At 47.6% G+C, this 22,208-nt stretch overlaps 2 protein-coding genes across 3 annotated transcripts; both read right to left on the bottom strand.

Annotated features, from left to right (window-relative positions):
- Positions 1 to 1,057: 1,057 nt before the first annotated feature.
- Positions 1,058 to 11,742, bottom strand: slc38a9 (solute carrier family 38 member 9). 2 transcript variants are annotated; one of them, XM_047329465.1, is made up of 15 exons: positions 11,558 to 11,742; positions 9,645 to 9,790; positions 9,012 to 9,141; positions 7,270 to 7,388; positions 7,118 to 7,181; positions 6,907 to 7,000; positions 4,943 to 5,113; positions 4,466 to 4,525; positions 4,100 to 4,309; positions 3,829 to 3,936; positions 3,501 to 3,607; positions 3,236 to 3,349; positions 3,001 to 3,149; positions 2,801 to 2,890; positions 1,058 to 2,659 (listed from the first exon to the last, which is right to left on the bottom strand). In XM_047329465.1, the coding sequence occupies exons 2-15, from the start codon at positions 9,743 to 9,745 to the stop codon at positions 2,494 to 2,496; spliced, it is 1,683 nt and encodes a 560-aa protein (XP_047185421.1). In that variant the 5' UTR covers positions 9,746 to 9,790; positions 11,558 to 11,742; the 3' UTR covers positions 1,058 to 2,493. The 2 variants fall into 2 exon arrangements, with proteins under 2 accessions (XP_047185421.1, XP_035464301.1); XM_035608408.2 differs by having other exon boundaries at positions 9,645 to 9,829.
- A 7,594-nt stretch (positions 11,743 to 19,336) lies between these two features.
- Positions 19,337 to 22,208, bottom strand: purg (purine-rich element binding protein G). The gene has a single exon (XM_035608409.2). The coding sequence runs from the start codon at positions 21,504 to 21,506 to the stop codon at positions 20,400 to 20,402; it is 1,107 nt and encodes a 368-aa protein (XP_035464302.2). The 5' UTR covers positions 21,507 to 22,208; the 3' UTR covers positions 19,337 to 20,399.

Genomic DNA, 22,208 nt, shown 5'->3' on the forward strand with positions numbered 1-22,208 from the left:
GTATGTATATATACAGATTTATGTATATATATATATATATATATATATATATACACACACACACACACAAAGACACACATATATACAAATACACTCACACTATATGTATATATACAAAGAATTATGTATATATACATACACACAAAACATATATATACACACATAAAGACATATACTCACAAATCTGTACACACACGTACAATATGTATATATAAGTATATATATATGTGTGTGTGTGTGTGTGTGTGCGCGCGTGGGTGGAGGCTAAACACACACACACACACACACACACACACTTTGAGGTAAAGAGCTTGTCATCGGGGTGGACTGGTGATATCGATCCTCAGACCCCACGACCTCGTCCCGTCGGCCAATCAGCTCGCAGCACAAGTCTGGACGAGTCGCAGCTGAGAGGTCGACGAACACTGACACCACCACGACCCCTTTCCAATCTGGGGACGGGATTAATAACAGTAATGTATCTGCGCTGCAGCAGCACTTCCTGTCAGGTCCTGAGTTAGGGACCGTCGAATCGATCCGGCCTCAGTGTCTCGGTACGGAGGACAAAGAGTGTCACGGCTCACACGACAGGATGAGCAGACATGAATAGATCCAAGAATATCTATATGCAAAGAAACACACACATATACATATATATATGTATATATACACACATATATATGTATATATACATATATATATATACATGTATATATATATATGTGTATATATATACACACATATATATATATATATATACGTGTGTGTATATATATACACACACATATATATATACACGTATATAACATATGTGTGTATATATATATGTATATACACTATCTACTAATTCATCAAGCTAATTTATTCTTTCACATTTGTTCCGACATTTTCTGTTAAGGAAATCACTGAGCACGAGAGCGGCCATGTTTTTACAGTCGGACGAGAGAGAGAAATTCATGATATATATACATATATGTATATTTATATACAAATAAAACCCAGATATTAAAAATGTGCTTCACAATTGGTACGATTTCATGAAAACCAAACATGAACCTTCTTTCTGCACTGATATGGTTTATTTCCCTTTTGTTCATCCTCATTTAATAAAACACGTCACACTGAGAACAGCATCTGGAACATCGGCATCGTGTGAACGCGTCAATCAACACGTCAAACCAACGCTGCTCAGAAAAATTAAAAGCTTGTGCCAAAAAGTTTCTGTAAAAAACAAAAAACAAAACGCAGCATTTCTGTCCTCAAAATATACAAACAAGCGTTAGTGATGAACACATTCCCCTCGACTCCGTCATAAAATCACACGGAACTAATGTAAACCTGCAGCGGTGTGATGTCATCACCACGTCCAGCGACATCATCGTTCACAGGTCGCGTGTTTGTCTTCATCTAAGAACCGGGTCCCAGAGTTAGTAATTTGAGGGCGTGGCTCCTCGTCTATTTTAAGATGACACTTGTTTTACCTCCGTATCACAAATAATCTCCATCCACGCTCACACACCTGAATACACACGTCGTGTGACCGTTCACGTAACACCGGTCACAAAATCCTCTGAAGGAGGAACAGCGATGGTGACGAGGTGGAACTGTTACTGACAGGAAGTGTTAGCGATGCTCGTCGTGACTGATAAGAACCAATCAGAAGAGAGAACGTAGGCGTCGTCTGCGTCATCGCTTTACAAACTAAAACACAACTCCGGAGTTTCCACACTGACACGTGGACCAGCAGCATTTTCCACACGTCTCTGATTCAGAGGCGGGAAAACGACAGAGTTGCGTGGAACGCCAGGCGTAACCGTGGCAACAGTGATGAGTGTTAAACTAAATTGTAGTCAGGTGGGCGGAGCCTGAGATGCTACTTTCAATCCTACAATGCGAAGGTGCGACGGGCCTTTTTACGCAGCTGATAATTTGCTGCGAGTGATTGATTAGGGTCTCTGACATATTGTTATTTGATCCATTGTTATTAATTAAAAATAAAAAAAATCAATTAGTCACTTTAAAATTCACAAATTAATGTTTGATTGATATTTGGTTAAAACAACTGATCTTTAATACGACAGTTAAAAAAAGAAACTCGTTGAGTTTTAGTTTTTCGACAGAAAAAATCCACAAAAAAAATGATTGTGTCCCGAGTTTCAACACAGTTTCACAGTGCGTCACTATCTGGCAGGTCTGGGATCAGCCCGGGAAGGACGAATCAACAGTCATGTGGGACATTATCTCCGAGGAAGATTAGGTCATAGAAAACCCCCCGCACCCCAAACGCAGATGAAGATAAGTGTTATCACACCGATACGTGGATTCCTGTGATTCCCCTGAAAACGGAAACTTACACCAGTAATTGTGTGAAAATAACACGCAGCGTTAATCGACATCTAACTCCACAGATTCACACCTGGAATCTCCATCACACCTTTAGATTCCCGACTGGTTAAAAAGTGTCTTTGTGCGACTCCTCGTCCTCGTCTTCATCTACATGAAGAACTGAGCCACCAGGTTGGCCAATCCCAGCAGGATCAGGAAGCTGTGGAAGAGGGCCGACGGCCAGCGGAGCGCCCCCTGTCGCTTCAGGGAGATCATGTGGATCAGAGCGGGAAAGACGAACACCAGAGCCAGGCCGCACGTCGCTCCAGAAAACCTGCAGGGGGCGACAGAGAGTCGACGTCAGCGTCGGGACGTTAGTTTGTATGGTTGTTTACACAAAAACTACTGAACTGATTTCCAAGAAACTTTGTGGAATTATTATCTCTGTAACTCTTTTTTTTTCATCAAAACTTACCGGATGATGGATCCAATGTTGGGATAGAACTTGGCCATCAGGACGCCAGAGGCGACGATCAGGATGTTCAGAGCCAGAACGTGGAAGAAACTACAGAGAGACCACGTGGAAATATGGTTTATGAAACACACATTTCAGATACTTTATGGCCCTTTCTGTGTTTTCAGCTGTTCCGTTTGTAGCTCTAATATTTTTCAGACCTGGGGTAGTGATTGCCGAAGATCTGTCCCATCATCTGGACCCGCACCAGGTAGCCCAGCAGGGGGTAGACGGTGACCATTTGGAAGAGCAGGAAGCTCCGGGCCACAAACACCATGACGTCGCTGCTGGGGTAGTTGTCCAAGAAGTTCTGCAGGAGAGAGTTATCATTTTATTACTATTATAATAATAATAAAAACTGTGACCCACGGCGACAGGACAGTGTGTGACTCTTACTGGTTCGATACAGTCTTTGGAGAGAGGAGGTGAAGGGAAGGAGGCGAAGATCAACACGCCCACGTACAGGTAGGTCAGGCCCACGAGCAGATAGGCCACGGACAGGTCGCGCACCTGGAAACATCAACACACAGCGTCACTTCACTTTCTGTGTTTCCTGAGGTCATTGGAGGTGAGACTTCCTGTTACTACTTCCTGTTTGTGAATGAGACATTACAGGCTGACGAGGACTGAGTGTGTGTGTGTGTGTGTGTGTGAGACTCACGTTATTCTCTTGGTGCTTGTTGCTCTTCATCAGAGTGATGATGCAGTTGTGGATGAAAAAGGCCAAAGTGAGGACGCCAGTGAGCTGAGGGAAGAGCTGCCGCAACTCTGGGACAGACAGACAGGAATCATCAGGAGAGCAGACAGAGAGAGAGGTGAGCTCTGATGTCACAGACAGACAGACAGACAGACAGACAGACAGACAGAGAGACAGACAGACAGACAGACAGAGAGACAGACAGACAGAGAGACAGACAGACAGACAGACAGACAGACAGACAGACAGACAGACAGACAGACAGACAGACAGGTGAGCTGGGATGTATTACCTGGAATGTAGAATTCGCTCGACTCGAACCAGTGGAACTCCAGGTGGAAGCCGAGGCGGAGCGACTTGATGGTGACCAGCACGATCAGGTAGATCACGGAGATGGTGCCTGGAACAGAGGGAACGAGAGCTGGATCAGGACGAAGCTCCCAGCACGTTCAGAGCCAGAAGTCTGTTCCCGTTCAACAAACTCTGACTCTGCAAAGGCTGAATAATCCGTTGGAGGTAGAAATATGAAGGTGTATATATGCAGACCCGCTCGTCCCTCTTACCCAAGAAGGTGAACCTGGCGAAGAAGGAGGCGGAGCGGAAGCAGAGCAGCGGCAGCAGCAGGACGATGAGGTAGAACGGCACGGTGCTGGTTTTACTCCACCAGCGTCCGAACGAGTCCACGTCAGACGTGTCGTTCCCACTGACGCTGAAGTAAAGTGAGGCGACGGTGTCGTTCCTGCCGGCGTCGGTGTTCGGGAACGGACAGATCACTGGAGAACAAGACCGACAGACCGTCAACAATCTGCCCCTGACTCCACATGATGTCACCGGCACAAGATGGCGGCGCCTGAATCGGAGATCTTTTTTCGCTGTGTCACATCTACAATCAAGTTCGATCTGAACGCTGGTCGGTGACAGTGACTGACCTCGGTCTGTGCCGTTGGTCCCAAACTCAGAATCTGACGTGGTGACGTTGTGAGCGTAGTCTGTGGATGAGATAAGGAAACCAAAAGATCAGAAACTCTTCCAGAAGAGGCGACACAAACCTGTTTGACAAAATCTGTCCTGACTCAGAATGTTGAGTGTGGTTAAGAGGTCGGCCCTTTGTCCTAAATGTACTGAGACAGAGCGCTTCTACATTTGATGACCACATTATTTTGAGAGAGATAAATACACACACAGACAACATGCACTGACCACTTGTTGATCTGTGTAACCAACCAGAAATCTCCTCCTCCTCCTAATTATCATTGTCTGCCCCCCCAAAACATCCATATTTTCCAGGCTCTTGTTTTTACCACACACACTTTCACATTCTATTAATGTTTTAGTTTTTTATGTTGTGAGAAATAAAGTAAACTTGAAGAATGAAAGTGTGTTAGCTGCACTGTGCAGTGACCTACTGTAGATGAACTGTCCCGTGTTGTAGAGGAAGTTGGACATGAGGACCCAGTAAACCACCATGGCTCCGATGAGCGACACCATGGAGAAGACCAGACTGGACCACTGGCCGAATTTACCAAAGTAGTAGCGACAAACGTCGGGGAACTCCCAGTCGGACGTGTCCATGTAGGCTGGACGGGACATAGAGAGGGAACAGAGCCTGGTGACCATCGGATGCTTTTACTTTACAAGGTTCACTTCATGCAGTAGGCTGGTACAGGAGCCACTGCTGCCCCCTTGTGGGTGGAGGAAGTATTACAGCTTTTTTCCACAGAAAACACTCTACTCCGCCAACAGTCAATACATTGGATCTTGCTTCACAAAATTTCAGACACTTATCAATACAAGTCGCCTAAATATGTCTGATGTCTTCAACCTTGAATTATTCCCAGAAAAGGTAAAAACAAACGCCCTAAAATAGAAAAAACTAAATGTTAAAGAAAGATCCTTCCACCAAGTTTTCTGGAAATGTGTTCAGGAGCTTTTCATCTTGCTGATGAACAATCGAAGGGGGCGGAGCCACAGTAAACACTGACACGATCAGCAGGACGACTTCAGGTTCTTTCACCTCTATGTTTTCGCTCCTGTCTGTTTGTTTGGTTCAAGGTTCAACTGGAATTTATTGACATTCCCATCCACATCCACATTCACTTACAGTGGAACAATATACCACGTCGAGGTCGTGCATATGAAACACTGCTCACAACTTCAAGTGCAGCCGCAGAGGGAAGCAACACGAGGGGGCATCTCCCGTTAAAGATTTTAATAAACGCTCTGCAGATAACGAGCCGACGCGTCTTTACTTGTACAATGTCTGTTGTGACAGGTAACACACCGGTGTTGTCTCACGAGTTTATCACCCGGTGGCCAGATTTCTGGAAACAGCTTGTGGTGTGACACACACGCACACACACACACACACACACACACACACACACACACACACACACACACACACACACACACACACACACACACACACACACACACACACACACACACACACACACACACACGAACACACACACACGAACACACACACACATACACGCACGCACACACGTTCAGTCTCTGTCTTACACACTCACACTTCTTCCTCCGAACACGACACAATAAAGACACACTTCACAGACGCGAGTCATTTCCTCAGTCAGCTGTGACTTTCACAGCCGTCGTCGTTCCAGGAAGTCGACTCGACAGTTGTGTTGCGTAACGCCAGTTAAATCAAAACCTCTCAGCAGAGCTCAGGTGAAAGGTCACGGGGGGTCAATAAAAAATCCAACGGTTCTCTCCTGGAGGACAAAAAAAATCAATGTGCACTGCAAATATACATTATGATCCTGCTAATGACTGACGGAGGCCACGCCCTCTACTGACGCTGCTCTTGTTTCAAGAAGATTCGATAAATGACTATTAGAAGAACAAAGAAAAAGTAATAATATCTGCCGATATGAGCCTTTCAAAGACATTTCGGTATCGGTGGTTATGTTTACCGATATGAAATGTTTTATTGTACGGAATAAACTATGCGGAAAATAAATTGCATTTATGTTTACATTTTACGTTAAATAAATTATGTTTATTTTCTTTGTGTTTATCTGTGTTTCCTTTTTATTTATATTTATTTATTATTAAGTTTTTCGGTAAAAAACTGAAATATCAAACCTCAATTACATTTATTTTAGGAATCATTGACAGATTAAAACACACACACACACACACATACATATATATATCGATATCGGAAATCTTGTACTCCCTAATAGCGATATCGGCATCGTCCCCCAAAGTTCCATTTCGGTCGGGCTCTAATCAAAAATATGTTGAATATAGAAAACCTAAGATAATTCAGAGTATTCCTTTTTAAATCAGGTACGATTAGTGATAGAACATTTTGATCAGAATCATAACTTGCTGGACTTACGAATGGCCTTGGGCGACTTGAGGACGATGTAACAGCAGTAGAGCATGAGCAGACCGAGGAAGACGAGGATGAGGATCCCCAGAGTGAATCCAGCCTGAGGGACAGACACAACAAATGTTAATGTGCAAATCTGCATTTCAAGAAGGACTGAGGTCTATATATATATATATATATATATATATATATATATATATGAAAGAAAAATCATCACCTGCTTTATTCCCCAGGGGATACTGAGGATGGACGTTCCCATCATCGTGTTCCATATGGCAAATCTGTGCAGAGACAAAAGCAAAAGTTAAAAAAAAATCAAAGATCATTGATTTGAGGCGTGAAGGGGAGACGGACGCCGACGGGACTCACATGGTGATGATGCTGGGGTTTTTAGAGGAGGGGTCGCCACCCGTCACCTTGAACGCCGTCCCCAGCGGACTGTAGACGTAGATCTCCTCCGGTCCGGGGATCACATGGTTCGGTGGACTCTGCCCACGCAAACACACACAAGAGTCCTCACAGGTGCAGTGAAACATGGAGGGTGTCACACCAACAGACCAACAGAACGACAGAACTGGTTTCGTGGCAAAATTCACGTCTCGTCTTTGCGTTGAATTTGAACGTCGATCTACTCGCGAGAATAAGTTGCGTCACGTCCGTTGTGAACGCACCATAATTCCAGCACAGGTTGATGCAGGACTGGGTCGACGTTGTGTGTCCTGTTGTGTTTCATGTTGTGTCATGTTGTGTCCTGTTGTGTGTCATGTTGTGTCATGTTGTGTGTCATGTTGTGTCATGTTGTGTCATGTTGTGTCATGTTGTGTGTCCTGTTGTGTGTCATGTTGTGTCCTGTTGTGTGTCATGTTGTGTCATGTTGTGTCCTGTTGTGTGTCATGTTGTGTCATGTTGTGTGTCCTGTTGTGTCATGTTGTGTCCTGTTGTGTGTCATGTTGTGTCATGTTGTGTGTCATGTTGTGTCATGTTGTGTCCTGTTGTGTGTCATGTTGTGTCCTGTTGTGTGTCATGTTGTGTCCTGTTGTGTGTCATGTTGTGTCATGTTGTGTGTCCTGTTTTGTCATGTTGTGTCCTGTTGTGTGTCATGTTGTGTCATGTTGTGTGTCCTGTTGTGTCATGTTGTGTCATGTTGTGTGTCATGTTGTGTTTCATGTTGTGTCCTGTTGTGTTTCATGTTGTGTCCTGTTGTGTTTCATGTTGTGTCCTGTTGTGTCCTGTTGTGTTTCATGTTGTGTCCTGTTGTGTCCTGTTGTGTCCTGTTGTGTTTCATGTTGTGTCCTGTTGTGTCCTGTTGTGTTTCATGTTGTGTCCTGTTGTGTCGTGTTGTGTCCTGTTGTGTTTCATGTTGTGTCCTGTTGTGTTTCATGTTGTGTTTCATGTTGTGTCCTGTTGTGTTTCATGTTGTGTTTCATGTTGTGTCCTGTTGTGTTTCATGTTGTGTCCTGTTGTGTCCTGTTGTGTTTCATGTTGTGTCCTGTTGTGTCGTGTTGTGTCCTGTTGTGTTTCATGTTGTGTCCTGTTGTTTCATGTTGTGTTTCATGTTGTGTCCTGTTGTGTTTCATGTTGTGTTTCATGTTGTGTCCTGTTGTGTCCTGTTGTGTTTCATGTTGTGTCCTGTTGTGTCCTGTTGTGTTTCATGTTGTGTCCTGTTGTGTTTCATGTTGTGTCCTGTTGTGTTTCATGTTGTGTCCTGTTGTGTTTCATGTTGTGTCCTGTTGTGTTTCATGTTGTGTTTCATGTTGTGTCCTGTTGTGTTTCATGTTGTGTCCTGTTGTGTCCTGTTGTGTTTCATGTTGTGTCCTGTTGTGTCGTGTTGTGTTTCATTTTGTGTCCTGTTGTGTCCTGTTGTGTTTCATGTTGTGTCCTGTTGTGTCCTGTTGTGTCCTGTTGTGTTTCATGTTGTGTCCTGTTGTGTCCTGTTGTGTTTCATGTTGTGTTTCATGTTGTGTCCTGTTGTGTTTCATGTTGTGTCCTGTTGTGTCCTGTTGTGTCATGTTGTGTTTCATGTTGTGTGTCCTGTTGTGTGTCATGTTGTGTTTCATGTTGTGTCCTCTTGTGTGGTTGTCGTGCGCCCGGAGCAGAAGGTCGTGACCTACCAGCAGTCTGTCGGAGGAGCCCGTCAGTCGGCCGTAGTAATGGACTCTGCTGTTGAGGATGGCGGCCTCGGCGGAGACCCTCTCCTGCGGGTCGTGGTCCACGATGTTCCGGGGCTCCACGTGGAACGGCCTGGAAGGAAAGAGGGAGTCACGTTCGCCTCCGACGAAATCCAATCTGTCAATTCCATTTTCATGCTTCGCTAAAATGCCCGACTCAGTTTTTCCAGTTGATCTGTTGGTGATTGATTCTAACATAATACAGCAGCTGATCACGTTCCTCAGTCTGAGACACAAACACATCGCCATCGTGCGACTCAACGAGTTCACACGTGGAAACACACACACACACACACACACACACACACACACACGTGTGAGACTTGCTCGAAAGCTTGTCGGGCCCTGTGAAATACCAAAGTGATGAAACGCACACACACACACACACACACACACACACACACACACACACACACACACACACACACACACACACACACACACACACACACACACACACACACACACACACACACACACACACACACACACACACACACACACACACACACACACACACACACACACACAGCTGGTGAAACTCTGCGTGTCGATCGTGTTGTCAGTACGATTCACCTTTTGGCCTTGACGTCCAGCGAGTCCGTGGAGCCTCTGTGAGAGAAGCTCTCTCCGGTCTGCTCCGAGCTCAGCAGCGGTCTGCACTCGTCCTCCTCCATGATGCCTCGGACTCTCAGCTAACGCCTCCGCTCGGCTCTCATCACCTGACCGGGAGGGAGGGTGTCGTATAATCTAATCAGAGACTGTCACAGGACAAACATAAAAACACATCATTTGTGCAGTACAGCTTGTTAACGGAGATCATAAGCAGCGAACCCTGAACTTCCAGTGTTGTTAGTTTCTGTGAATCTGTTGCTCCGGACACTCCTGCAGGGAACAACACTCTTCAGACGCATAAACTGAGTAATCCACAATATTGTTCGTCTGCAGGATTAAAGTTTCAAACCTCGACAAGCTGATTTTCATACAGTGAAAAACAAAAGAAGCTGCTTGTCAACTGCTGGACTAACTCCTGACTGCTGCTCCAGAAGGTGACGCCCCCGGAGGTTCGTCCTCATCTCAGGTGATGTTTTCACACCGGTACGTTTGCTTGTTCGTTTGTCAGGAAACAATGACAGAATTTACCAGATCAAGATCTATGAGTTATTCCAGGTTTGTCTGAGGCGAGAGATAATGTGTTATATCTTTATACCCCGGGTCCAGTGGGGGGAGGGGGCATGTTGTGTATCAATATCCGTCCTGAGAGATCCAGTGGCCGGTCGACGGCTGTGAGTTCACACCTGACATCAGAATGTGACCTGAACGTGTCTCGCTCTGAACGCTAACGAACGGCGACGTCAAGTTCACGTGTCCGACGTCAGCGTGTTTGTCTGAGTGTTGGTGTGAGAGAGATTTAAAAAATAAATGGATAAACAAACAAATCTAGTGTAAACTGGATGTGACGTTCCCAGACACAGTCCAGACTGATCCCACTGACACAACCTGGAATAATCAATAGGTCAAGAAGTCTGGGATCAATCTGTTTACTTCCTCACATCATCATCATCATCATCATCATCATCATCAACATCAACATCATAATCCTCCTCCTCTTCATCCTCATCCTCCTCTTCATCACCCTCCTTCTCCTCCTCTTCATCATCCTCCTTCTCCTCCTCCTCCTCTTCATCCTCCTCCTCATCATCCCTCTCCTCCTCTTCCTCCTCCCCCTCTTCACCCCCCTCCTCCTTATCCTCTTCATCCCCCTCCTCCTCATCCTCCTCCTCTTCATCCTCCTCCTCCTCCTCCTCTTCATCCTCCTCCTCCTCCTCCTCCCCCTCTTCCTCCTCCCCCTCTTCACCCCCTCCTCCTAATCCTCCTCCTCCTCCTTATCCTCTTCCTCCTCCCCCTCTTCATCCCCCTCCTCCTCCTCCTCCTCTTCATCCTCCTCCTCCCCCTCTTCCTCTTCATCCTCCTCTTCCTCTTCCTCCTCCCCCTCATCCTCCTCCTCCTCCCCCTCTTCATCCTCCTCTTCCTCCTCTTCCTCCTCCTCTTCATCCTCCTCCTCCCCCTCTTCCTCTTCATCCACCTCTTCCTCCTCCTCCTCTTCCTCCTCCTCCTCCTCTTCCCCTCTTCATCCTCCTCTTCCTCCTCCTCTTCCTCCTCATCCTCCTCCTCCTCTTCCCTCTCTTCCTCTTCATCCACCTCTTCCTCCTCCTCCTCCTCCTCCTCCCCCTCATCCTCCTCTTCCTCTTCCTCCTCCTCCTCCTCTTCCTCTTCATCCTCCTCCTCCGTCAGCTCGCGACTGACGTCACTCACGTGCGGCACGTGACCACACAGACATACAGCTCAGAGCAAAGTAACAAAACCCCGGAAGAAGAAAAGCAAGGAAACATTGTTTTATCAAAAAGATCCGCGTCGGTTCACGAAGTGACGGTTTGAAACTGAAGTTTCACACCAACACAAGTGAAGAATCGAGTCCGGCGGTTTACCTCTGTGCCCCCTCACCGGCCTCGGCCCGTCAGCCGGTCTGAAGAGGATCCGTCCACTGGGTCGAGTCTCCTCCTGATCACTGAGCGACTTGTGTGTGTGTTGTTGTCATGACTGACAATCTGCTGCGTCGCTTCCTTCCTCTGGTGCGTGTGTGAGTGTGAGTGTGTGTGTGTGTGTGTGTGTGTGTGTGTGTGTGTGTCTCCTCTTCTTCGTCACGTCGTCTCGCGCCGGGCCGCTGCATTACCGCCACCTGCTGGCAGGTGTTGTTGTTGTCATGGGGACCACCTGTCTGTCTCCTCCCCTATGGGCCAAATGAATGAATACTGAGATGAAGGTTAAAGGTTAAGATAAAAATGCCAAAGGGATTGTTTGTGGCTCTCAGACGGAGCTGGTCCCTTCAGACAGAAGCAGATGTTCCACTGGACTTCATCCGCAACTTTTCCTGCCAGACACAAAGTTTGTCGAGATCTAAGATGCTCGTCAAGACGGACGACGACGCGTCTCTTCTTCCTCAGATACCGGTGCCGCCATCTTGTGCTGGTGACGAGGAGAGGTGACCCGTGTGCTCGTGTGGTTCACTGTCGTCACAGCTGATAATACTGATCAAGAGACTGTAGATAAGGCTGGGGGGGGGGGGGCACTTCCTCAGGACTCTGGGGGAGGTCAAGACTCCACCTCAACACTTCTAAAGTCCAAGCTGTTAGTAAATAAGTGTTTTGAATTAAATGTCTCTACGTGCATTTGTTTTTCTCACCTTGCTTCTTTCTTTCTTACAGTAACAAATCAACCTGCTTTGTCTTCCTCAGTAACCGTCCTTCACCTTCTCCTGATACAAAGATGTTTCAACAATGTGAAGTGGAGAGCTGATCCATCAATTCAATTCTTCCTCACTTTAGAGGCGCTCACTGCCCCTTCAGGCGTCGGGGAGTGATGCTCACAAACTGCACCGTTTGTCTTCAGTTTTCAGAACCGACAGCTCGGACGTGTCAGATTGAAATGGCTCACTGTCCCTTTAAGAGTCCCTCCACCTCAGCACCAACACAGTGACACCGGCTGCAGATCATACTGTCAAACATTTAATGTAAACCAGAAAAAAGAAAGATGACCGATACAACCGATAAACATACAGTATTTTTCTTTTTCCCAGCAACAATCAGCACAAGTTTTCCCCCAAACCCAACAACAACAGTTTCGGACCTTCCAGACACATTGATGTTTGCTACATGATCAAATTATTCCAACACATGAAACATCTGAAGAATTAAAGAAGTACAAAATGATGTCGTTAGATTGTCTACAGATCGTTTGGACCTTTGACACAGAGGCAGTGTAACTGTAAATAAACATGACATTCTTTTCTCTTTCTCAAATATTAAAACCGCCTCTCGGCCGACTGCTCGTTCACTTTTAGTTCTGGTCGGTTTACGTTCCCTTTTTGGATACAGACAATTTCTTTGTATCAGATTTGTCAAGAGCCTGGTCCTGGTCCTGGTCCAGGTTCTGGTTCAGGTCCAGGACCAGGTCCAGGTTCTGGTCCATATCCAGGTTCAGGTCCTGGTCCAGATCCAGGTCCAGGTTCTGGTCCAGGTCCAGATTCTGGTCCAGGTCCTGATCCAGATCCAGGTTCTGGTCCAGGACCAGGTCCAGATTCTGGTTCTGGTTCTGAACCAGGTTCTGGTTCTGGTCCATATCCAGGTCCACGTCCTGGTCTAGATCCAGGACCAGGTCCAGATTCTGGTTCAGGTTCTGGTCCAGGTCCAGGTCCAGATTCTGGTTCAGGTCCTGGTTCTGGTCCATATCCAGGACCAGGTCCAGGTCCAGGACCAGGACCAGGTCCAGGTTCTGGTTCAGGTCCAGGTCCAGGTTCTGGTTCTGGTCCATATCCAGGTCCACGTCCTGGTCTAGATCCAGGACCAGGTCCAGATTCTTGTTCAGGTCCTGGTTCTGGTCCAGGTCTAGGTCCAGGTCCAGGTTCTGGTCCTGGTCCAGGTCTAGGTCCAGGTCCAGGACCAGGACCAGGACCAGGTTCTGGTCCTGGTCCAGGTCCAGGTTCTGGTCTGTCCGAGGGCGGAGGAGTCTGAGAACCGATGATATTTACAGTTAGACGTCACCGTCTGTGATCAGCTGTCCGTCACCTACTTTGCGCTCCACTTCGTCTTTTCGTCAGAACACGGGCGACACTTCCACTTCCTGTGTGGAGGACGATCACCAGCAGGGTGAAGTTGCACCGTGTTGCCGGATCAATAACCACGAAGGCCCGTCGCACTTTTAACAAATAGAAAGTTGGAATTTTCCGAATCTCCCGACATCTTTGGGAAGCAGCGCTGTCGGACATCGGGTTTCTCTTTTTTTTCTTCTTGGACTTTTTGATAGTTCCTCTTTGCATGCATTCAGCTGGGGTCCACATAGAAGCACCTTTATATAATGTAACATAGCACCATTTTTTTCATATAGTTTCCTATTGAACTGGGACCCAACCATTGGCATGCATACACTCTAAAAACTTTTTTTCTTGGTTACCATTTCTAAACGTAGCAGTTTCAAATCGTACAAGGCAAGTAATGGATATTCGTACAGTACTTTACATGTAGAAGATGAACTAATACAGTACACATTGAAGAAAGTGCTAAGAGTACAAAACTTTCCTTGTATTTTTAAAGTCTTACTCTACGGGACTATAGGACACACCAATGTAATACGTTTGACATTTATCTAAATATACACCTGTTCACATCAGATCATTATTCACTTCAGTTTTAAATGATTGACCAAACAATTACATCTTCACGTTCTTGCCCCACTTCAGAACTCTTCTTCAGAATGCAAAACTGTACATTCACGTCACTCGACCTTCACAAGCACAGACGGACACTTTGTCGAGGTCGGACCTCTTCACTTCAACAAGTCAGTGCGTTTACATCGCAGGAAGCAACCGTCAATGTACCAGATGGATCCAACAGCCTTATTCCACCAGTTGTCTGGTGGCAGAGCGCCACCTACTGTACCGGTCAGTCATTACCCAGTTATTCACCAACCGGGGTCAGACCATGTCCTGGTTACTGCAGTGCATGTAAACGCACTGAGCTCCTCTGAAGCGACACTCCACTTCCCTCTCGGCTCTGAGCAGTTTGGTTTTTCTTCTTCTTTTCTTTCTGCTAAAATAAAGCACATGAATGAAAATAAGCAGTCGACAGTCACAACCTCGCAGTCGGACTGTCGAGGTGCGTTAAGGCGTCAGGGTTGGAAACATTAGATGTTTGTTAGCAGTTCGTCAAAGTCCAACATCCTGTAGCCCCTCCTCCTGCAGCTCTCCCGTTGGCCGTGCACTTGGTTCGTGAGTCCTAAGGGGATTTATTTATCGTCTTTGTCACGTCAAAGCGAGTAACAAGCGTGAAAACCTCCGTTTGGTCACGAGTCGGCCACTGTGGTCCGGCTGCGGCTGAGACACACTGCTTCTCTTGTGCTTTCATTCTCCAGTGAATGTGGCGTTTCATCGCGCCTCGTTAACGACGACACGGCGTTTAGGATCAGAGTGTGAAGATTGACGGGGAAATTAAAACATTGGAATCATAACTCCACCACGTCGCGGCCTTTGAACTGCACCTCAAGGTTTGACCTCTGGACGCAGTTCACTTGATGTGGTTACAAAGCTACAGACACAATTACAGACACAATAATATTGGATTCAAGTTCAATTCCGTTGCAGTGAAATAACCAGAAGTTTTGAATCTTTGTTTTATGAAATATTGGTTCCACGGGAACTGGTGGTCGACCGATATGAGTTTTTCAACGGCTGATGCCAATAGTTAGAAAGCTTTATATACGTTTTCATATTTTCATTTGATAACATTTTAGCATCTTTTAAAATACAAACATTTAATAATAATAATAGCAAATGATACAAACTTGCGTGAACATTTATTTGACACTAATTATTCACAGAAGAATATTCTATTTTTTTTAGATGCCCACCAGTGATCAAAGAAATGAACTCTTAACAAAAACGATTTACTTAAATTTCTGCAGACAATTTTTTCTGTGATTGGCCGACGCCAATTATCCTAAAGTGCCGCGTATTGAACCCGATTGATGGGCCCAGCGCAGTAATCCATCGCTGATTGATCCCAACCAATCGGACCACAGCGGCTGCTCTCGTCAGCTCAGAGGGTCGAACTGCTCCTCCTCCTTCATGTCCCGCAAAGATCCGAAGGTTTCAGATTGATTCGTTGGTTTTATTTCACGGGTCTTTAGTTTCTGAATAATTCACAGAGGACGTTTCCTGGAAAGAGCAAATTCATTTGGCACTAATTTAGAGGGCAAAGTGCAAATGTGCAGATGAACCTGAACCCGTGTGTTAGGAGGTAACGTGTCCAAACGCAGGAAGTTCAACTACGGCCGATGGGACGCTTCAGTTTCCCCAGCGACAGTTTATATTTAAAAAAATTATGTTTTCTTACATGTCTCATAAAGTTGTTGATGTAACACGAACTGCCATCGGTCAAATGGAACAATTGCTGATTCCGTCTTTGCCGTTTTAGCGTTCGTGTTTTTACAGAAGGATTCCGACAGTTGTGCGTTTGCCAGTGGCTTTTTATGCCATATGGAATTATCCACTATTAAATATATAATGTATATAACATACATTTATATAAATACTGATATTTTTATTCATACATATATATGTATGTGTGAATATTTATTTGATTTTGGGGGAAAAGCAGTTTTGTTATACTTTTAAATCAAGGTCACCAATTACAGACAAATACTCAATATCTGAATACTTTCAGAATCTTTTCTGCTCTGCAATAAAACGTCTCTCTCTGCCACTGACGTCCAGCTTCGTCGCTCTGATTCCACTCGTCTCGTCCGTCGCCTCACTGAGAAGAGCTCATGAAACCGACGGGAGTTTTGACGAGCGGCTCAGATGATAAACGCCGGATCCATGATTGTCACTTTACACTAGAGGCTTGTCAGCGCTGGTCCCTCTACACCAGCCAATCACAAAGCAGCATAAACCAAAGTGCAGGTTTTAGTTAAAGTGCTTTTTTTGGGGGGGAGAAATATTTGGATCATTGCACCCTCATGAGGAATTCATATTCCATCTTCAGAAGAACAAATACTATGTCTTTCTCTTAATATCTCCGCTTGAGCCAAATTCACTGGCCGTCAACGCAGAATCTGATCGATTCAATAAATTTGCTATATATTCTAATTCCACACCACTTTAAAGTTATTTGTGCTTTAAATTAAACTTCTTACAAAACTTGATCAAATGTTTGCCATTATCTAATTTTTGCCATTATCTAATTTTTAAAACCGCCACAGTTTTATAACTATTATTATTATTATAACATAAAGATCTGACACTTCTTATAGAACTGTGTGCAGCGCTCTCTTCGCCTCACTCTCACTTGCTCACTCGCTCTCTCTCCACGTCGATGTGCCGTCAAAACACAAAGTGTTCTAGCGCGACTGCAGTTGGATCCGTCGCTCTGTTGCCATGGGAACAAACTGCGTGCTCTCGTGCGTCCACTGTCGTGTTTTGCGGTTTGTGCAAATTTGGTTTCTGTGTTGATTCTCGAAATATTCCATCGCTCATTGGGCAGATTAGTCGGGTTATTAAAACGCACCTGCTGGTAATTTTGGTGTAAACGAAGCCTCTGTTGTTCACATTACATTTCCTCTAAATTTAAAAAAAAATCTGTAAAGCCCCGACCTTAAAGTTCAAATTGAGCCTACGCGTCACAAAGGCCATTTTCCACAGGATGTAAATCTTCGACGACTTTATACGACAAGTAGAAAATGTGTCAACACAGAAGAACTGAACCACACCTTCATCAGTAGATTTTGGAGGTGCTGGTCTCAGGACTCTTTTTAATGTATAGGATTATCTAAAGGGGCATGTAGTAAAATCACGTGAAATATAATTCTCAATGTTTCAAGTATCGACAAGAGATTTAAAGGCATCACTATGGGGCCGACTACACACTGGTGGTTCCCAACCCTCGGGCGTCAGGACGCAAAAAAGGGATAGATAGGGAAGGGAATATATATCGATCTATTCATTTCATGCCACAAAGAAAATATGAATCTGAGGATGAAAATCCTCTTTGTCTAACTCCTCACAACTCGTAGACGCGGCTGCTTCTGGGTCGACCAATGACTGTATATCAAGATGGACGACAAGCTAGCTCCCGAAAAAGTGAAGCCAAAACATTGTGATCGCCCCCTGGTGTCTGACTGCAGTATAAGTCATAATGTTCGCAGATGGGACATGGACCAAAGATGGTTTCTGTCGTTTTAGGTAGTTCTTATCACACACGTTTCTGATCAGTTTGGTTTTCATTAGTTATTTGATGATATAAAAACCTCTGTCATCACTGTGTTAACTCTTTGCTTTCACCAGCACTGGAATCTGAGACGTTTTGGCTTAATTTTTTGTTAATTAGGAGGAAGAGAGCTACGTCGTCCATCTTTAAATTACAGTCACTAAGGTCGATGGCTTGTTTACGTCAGCTGCCACCTGGGGGCGTCTGCTGCCACCTGGGGACATCAGCTGCCACCTGGGGGCCTCAGCTGCCACCTGGGGACATCAGCTGCCACCTGGGGACATCAGCTGCCACCTGGGGGCGTCAGCTGCCACCTGGGGGCCTCAGCTGCCACCTGGGGGCCTCAGCTGCCACCTGGGGACATCAGCTGCCACCTGGGGACATCAGCTGCCACCTGGGGACATCAGCTGCCACCTGGGGGCCTCAGCTGCCACCTGGGGGAGTCAGCTGCCACCTGGGGGCCTCAGCTGCCACCTGGGGACATCAGCTGCCACCTGGGGGCCTCAGCTGCCACCTGGGGGCGTCAGCTGCCACCTGGGGGCCTCAGCTGCCACCTGGGGGCCTCAGCTGCCACCTGGGGGCCTCAGCTGCCACCTGGGGGACATCTTTTCATGCTGCAGGTCTGTTTTCTCTCACAGCTCAGTGCAGCACGGAGACTGAAGCGCTGCTGCCGCTGAAGACGAGCTGCACCGTCATCTCTTGTGAGCTCAGCAGAACACGGGGTAAAAAAATGCTTTGACTTCAATAAATGAAGTGTGTGAATCTGAGCTGTAACTGCCGTGTAGTGCAAATCATGTAACCGCAGCAACACACTTAACCTCAAGAACAATGAGATCTGTGTGTGACAGCAACTTCCTCTTGTCGACGACGAGAAGAAAAACGTCTTGTCAAGGGTATTTTCATACGACTCGTCTTGTTGCGCCTCAGTTCGACTCAGTTTCAAGTGTTTGAGGCTTTAAAGCAAAATAGGAAGTGAAATGTTAGCGTGTGTGTGAATGTGCCTCTGCATCAGGAAACACATTCCTGTGGCGGTGGACTAAGTGCCTGCGTTGGAGGAATGATACAGGAGACTGATTGCACTGGCTCGTTCTTTTTCTTTCTGTTAACACTTTTGAACTTCACAGTGACGCAGAGCGACGTGAGGCTGCTGATGTGCTGCCACAGGTGACGAAAGGTCGAGTCCATTCTGAAGGCGTCTCGCCAGAACTGCTTCCTGGTTCTCCTTCCGAGGACTCGACGGCGCTCTGCAACTGTCGTGTCAGCCAATCAGCACGTTGCTACATTTTTCACACTGCGAGGTTTTCTACCTGCTCTGCACTGCAGGGGAACTCAAAACGAAGAGAGACGCTCGCATTCATTTTTGCTAAAGGATTATTGTTGACGTGAAGACCTACATCTACTGTGTGTGTGTGTGTGTGTGTGTGTGTGTGTCAGCTGGAGCAGTTGTACCTGACACTGTCAACCCCCGCATGATGTTGCCGGTGTTGCCACAGTTACACACGTCAGCAGCGTACGATTGTGCGTCTGTCTGCTGTTATTTTGCCGTCGCACCACCAGTTGTCCCTCATTCCCAAGCGCCATCGGCGGGGTCGTTGGGGAAGCAGCGAGCTCGTCCTCCTCCGGCTCCCTGCACCTCCTCATCCTCATCCTGGTCCCGGTGGGTGTTGCACTTAAAAGAGTTCCTTTCAATCCCGGCCCAATGGCCAGCGGGGGTCTTAAGGGGCAGGGGGGGTCAAATCTCTCCACGTATCTTCTGGTAATTCGTTCCATTTTTAACTTGCAATTTAAACTTATATATAATTATTAAAATTCTATACTCGTTTTTGTACAATTTCTTAAATTTTGCACTTTGCATAAAAACTAACCCGTCCTCATCACCAGAGCCCGACCGATAAATATATGTCTGCTGTCCGACACGATGAGCCTCTGACAAATCAATATATTAGTGCTTAACGTAAAACGTATATTTTACGGAATAGACGATGCAGAAAAGATGCTATGATATTTTCCTAATTCAAGTTCTTTATATTTGGTTGTATTTGTGTTTTCTTTTTATTTCTAGTTATTTCTAGTAAAGTTTAGGTAAAATATCAATCGTCAATTAAATTTCTTTGTCATCAATTTTGGATTAAAAGGGAGTTTTCAATCTGCTCATCGTGGAAAGGTCTGGACCTCACGATGTGAAGAGCCTTGAGATCATTAAAATCATGTATTGACTTTAAAGACGTCCTCCTCTGTAAAGAATATGTCGGCTGATTAATCAGTACGGGAAATGTTTGACCATCACTCGATCCATCGGTCGGAGTCTGAACCAAAACTCTTTGAGGTAAGATATTTTAAAGTGGTCTTTCCACGTCACTTATAATTGAATAAACGTTGTGATGCACAGGGGGGGGGGGGGCCTCAGGGGCTCAGGGCCCCAGATGCACTCGGACCGGCTCTGGATGAACGGACCAGCCCTCGACGGGACGAGTCCCAGAGTCCTGCGGGGACACGGTGTCCCGGGCCAGGCTCAGTCCTCCTGCTCCTCGCCGTCCTGCCGCGCGTCCGTCGCCCGCTTCTCCTTGTGGCACGAGCAGATCCGCCGCATCTCCTCCTCGTAGCGCGCGAAGTTGTCTCCGAAGCGCGCCCAGGCCTTCAGCGGCACGGTGATGGTGTTGCGGTACGGCTGCCGCACCTCGCTGATCTTCAGGAAGACGCCGTAGCGGTTGGAGCCCACGTCGAAGTAGAAGCGCTTGTTGTCCACGCGGAACGACGCCGCCTCCGGCAGCTCGGGCGCGTCGTCGCCGTCGTGGAGGCTCCGCGAGCCGCCGCCTCGGCCGCGCTCGTCGCCGCCGTCCTCGTCGCCGTAGTCGTCGATGAGCTGCGACAGCGCGTCGCGGAACTCGATGAGCCCCTGCGCCGGCAGCACGATGGTCTGCTCGATGCCCTGGCCGTAGTAGCCCATGGTGCCGTGGCCCTTGCTCACCGTCTGCCGGATGCGCAGGAAGCGGCCGCGCTGGTTCTCCTTCAGGTCCAGGAAGTACTTGCGGTTGTCGCGCTCGATGAAGTCGCTCTTCAACACGCGGTGCGCGTGGTCGTCGGACACCGCGGAGCCGGAGGGCGACGGCGCCGCGTGCCGCTGCTCCGCCGGCGCCCTCCGGCGGGCGTCGTGCGCGCGGCCCTGGCCGTTGCTGCTGCCGCCGTGCGGCTCGTCGAGCGGCGGCGGCGGCGGCGGCGCCAGGCCCCCGCCCCCCCGCAGCCCGATGCGGGCGTAGTAGTCGATGAAGTCGCCCAGGCAGTAGCGCAGCGCGGGCGCCATGGACATGGACAGAGTCAGCTTGCTCTTCCGGATGTTGTCGTGGCGGCCGCGGCCGATCCACACCTCGGCGATCTTCAGGAAGCGGCCGCGCACGCTCTGCTTCACGTCCAGGTAGAAGCGCTTCTTCTGGATGTCGACGCGCTTGGAGGCCAACTCCTGGATGTCGCTGCCCGGCTGCTGCTGCTGCGGCTGCGGCGGCGGCGGCGCGCCGCTCGGCACGTACTGCTGGGGAGGGTACGCGGCTCTCGGCTGCAGGGACTCGGACGCCACCTTCCCCCGGCCGCGGTCCATCCCTCTGCAGCATCCATCAGCCATCATGCTCCGACCGTGTTCCTCCGCTAGACGAGTCCCCCCATCCCGGTGCGCGACGGGCAGAGAACACAGCAGCCGCGTTCATACAGCTGGAGCCGCACACACACGCGCACACACACACACACGCGCACACACACACACACACACACACACACACACACACACACTCCCATACACACTCTCACTCACACACACACACACACACACACACACACACACACACACACACACACACACACTCTCTCTCTCAAGTCAGCCAGATGCCTCGAATGACCTGAAATGGCAGCTGTAGTGTGGAGTCATCAGCTGATCTGGTCTCTCCTCCGTGTCCTGAATCAAAGGTCATCAGAGCTCCTTCATCATCATCATCATCATCATCATCACCACTCGGTCGTTTTCCTCCTCGAGCCGCCACGTGCCGTTTCTCTCCATCACACCGGGGTTTGGTGGCAGTTTTACCGCGGGAGAGTGGAGGAGGCAGCAGCCAACAACCTGGACCGGGAGGAGGAGGAGGATGGGGAGGCGTCCAATACTACATGAACCCGATGAACCCATCCCCCCGCCCCCTCCTCCCCCTCCCCGTCCTGAGGAAACCTCCGGTGTTAAAGAGACACGCCGCAGCGGGATGGTTCTCCCTCCTCACCGGGAGGAGACGACCATCACCGGCCTGCAGACGAGATGGAAGATGGAGACATGTCATCCTATAGA

This window comes from Scophthalmus maximus, chromosome 20 (assembly GCF_022379125.1).
Source record: "Scophthalmus maximus strain ysfricsl-2021 chromosome 20, ASM2237912v1, whole genome shotgun sequence".
Classification (NCBI taxonomy): domain Eukaryota; kingdom Metazoa; phylum Chordata; class Actinopteri; order Pleuronectiformes; family Scophthalmidae; genus Scophthalmus; species Scophthalmus maximus.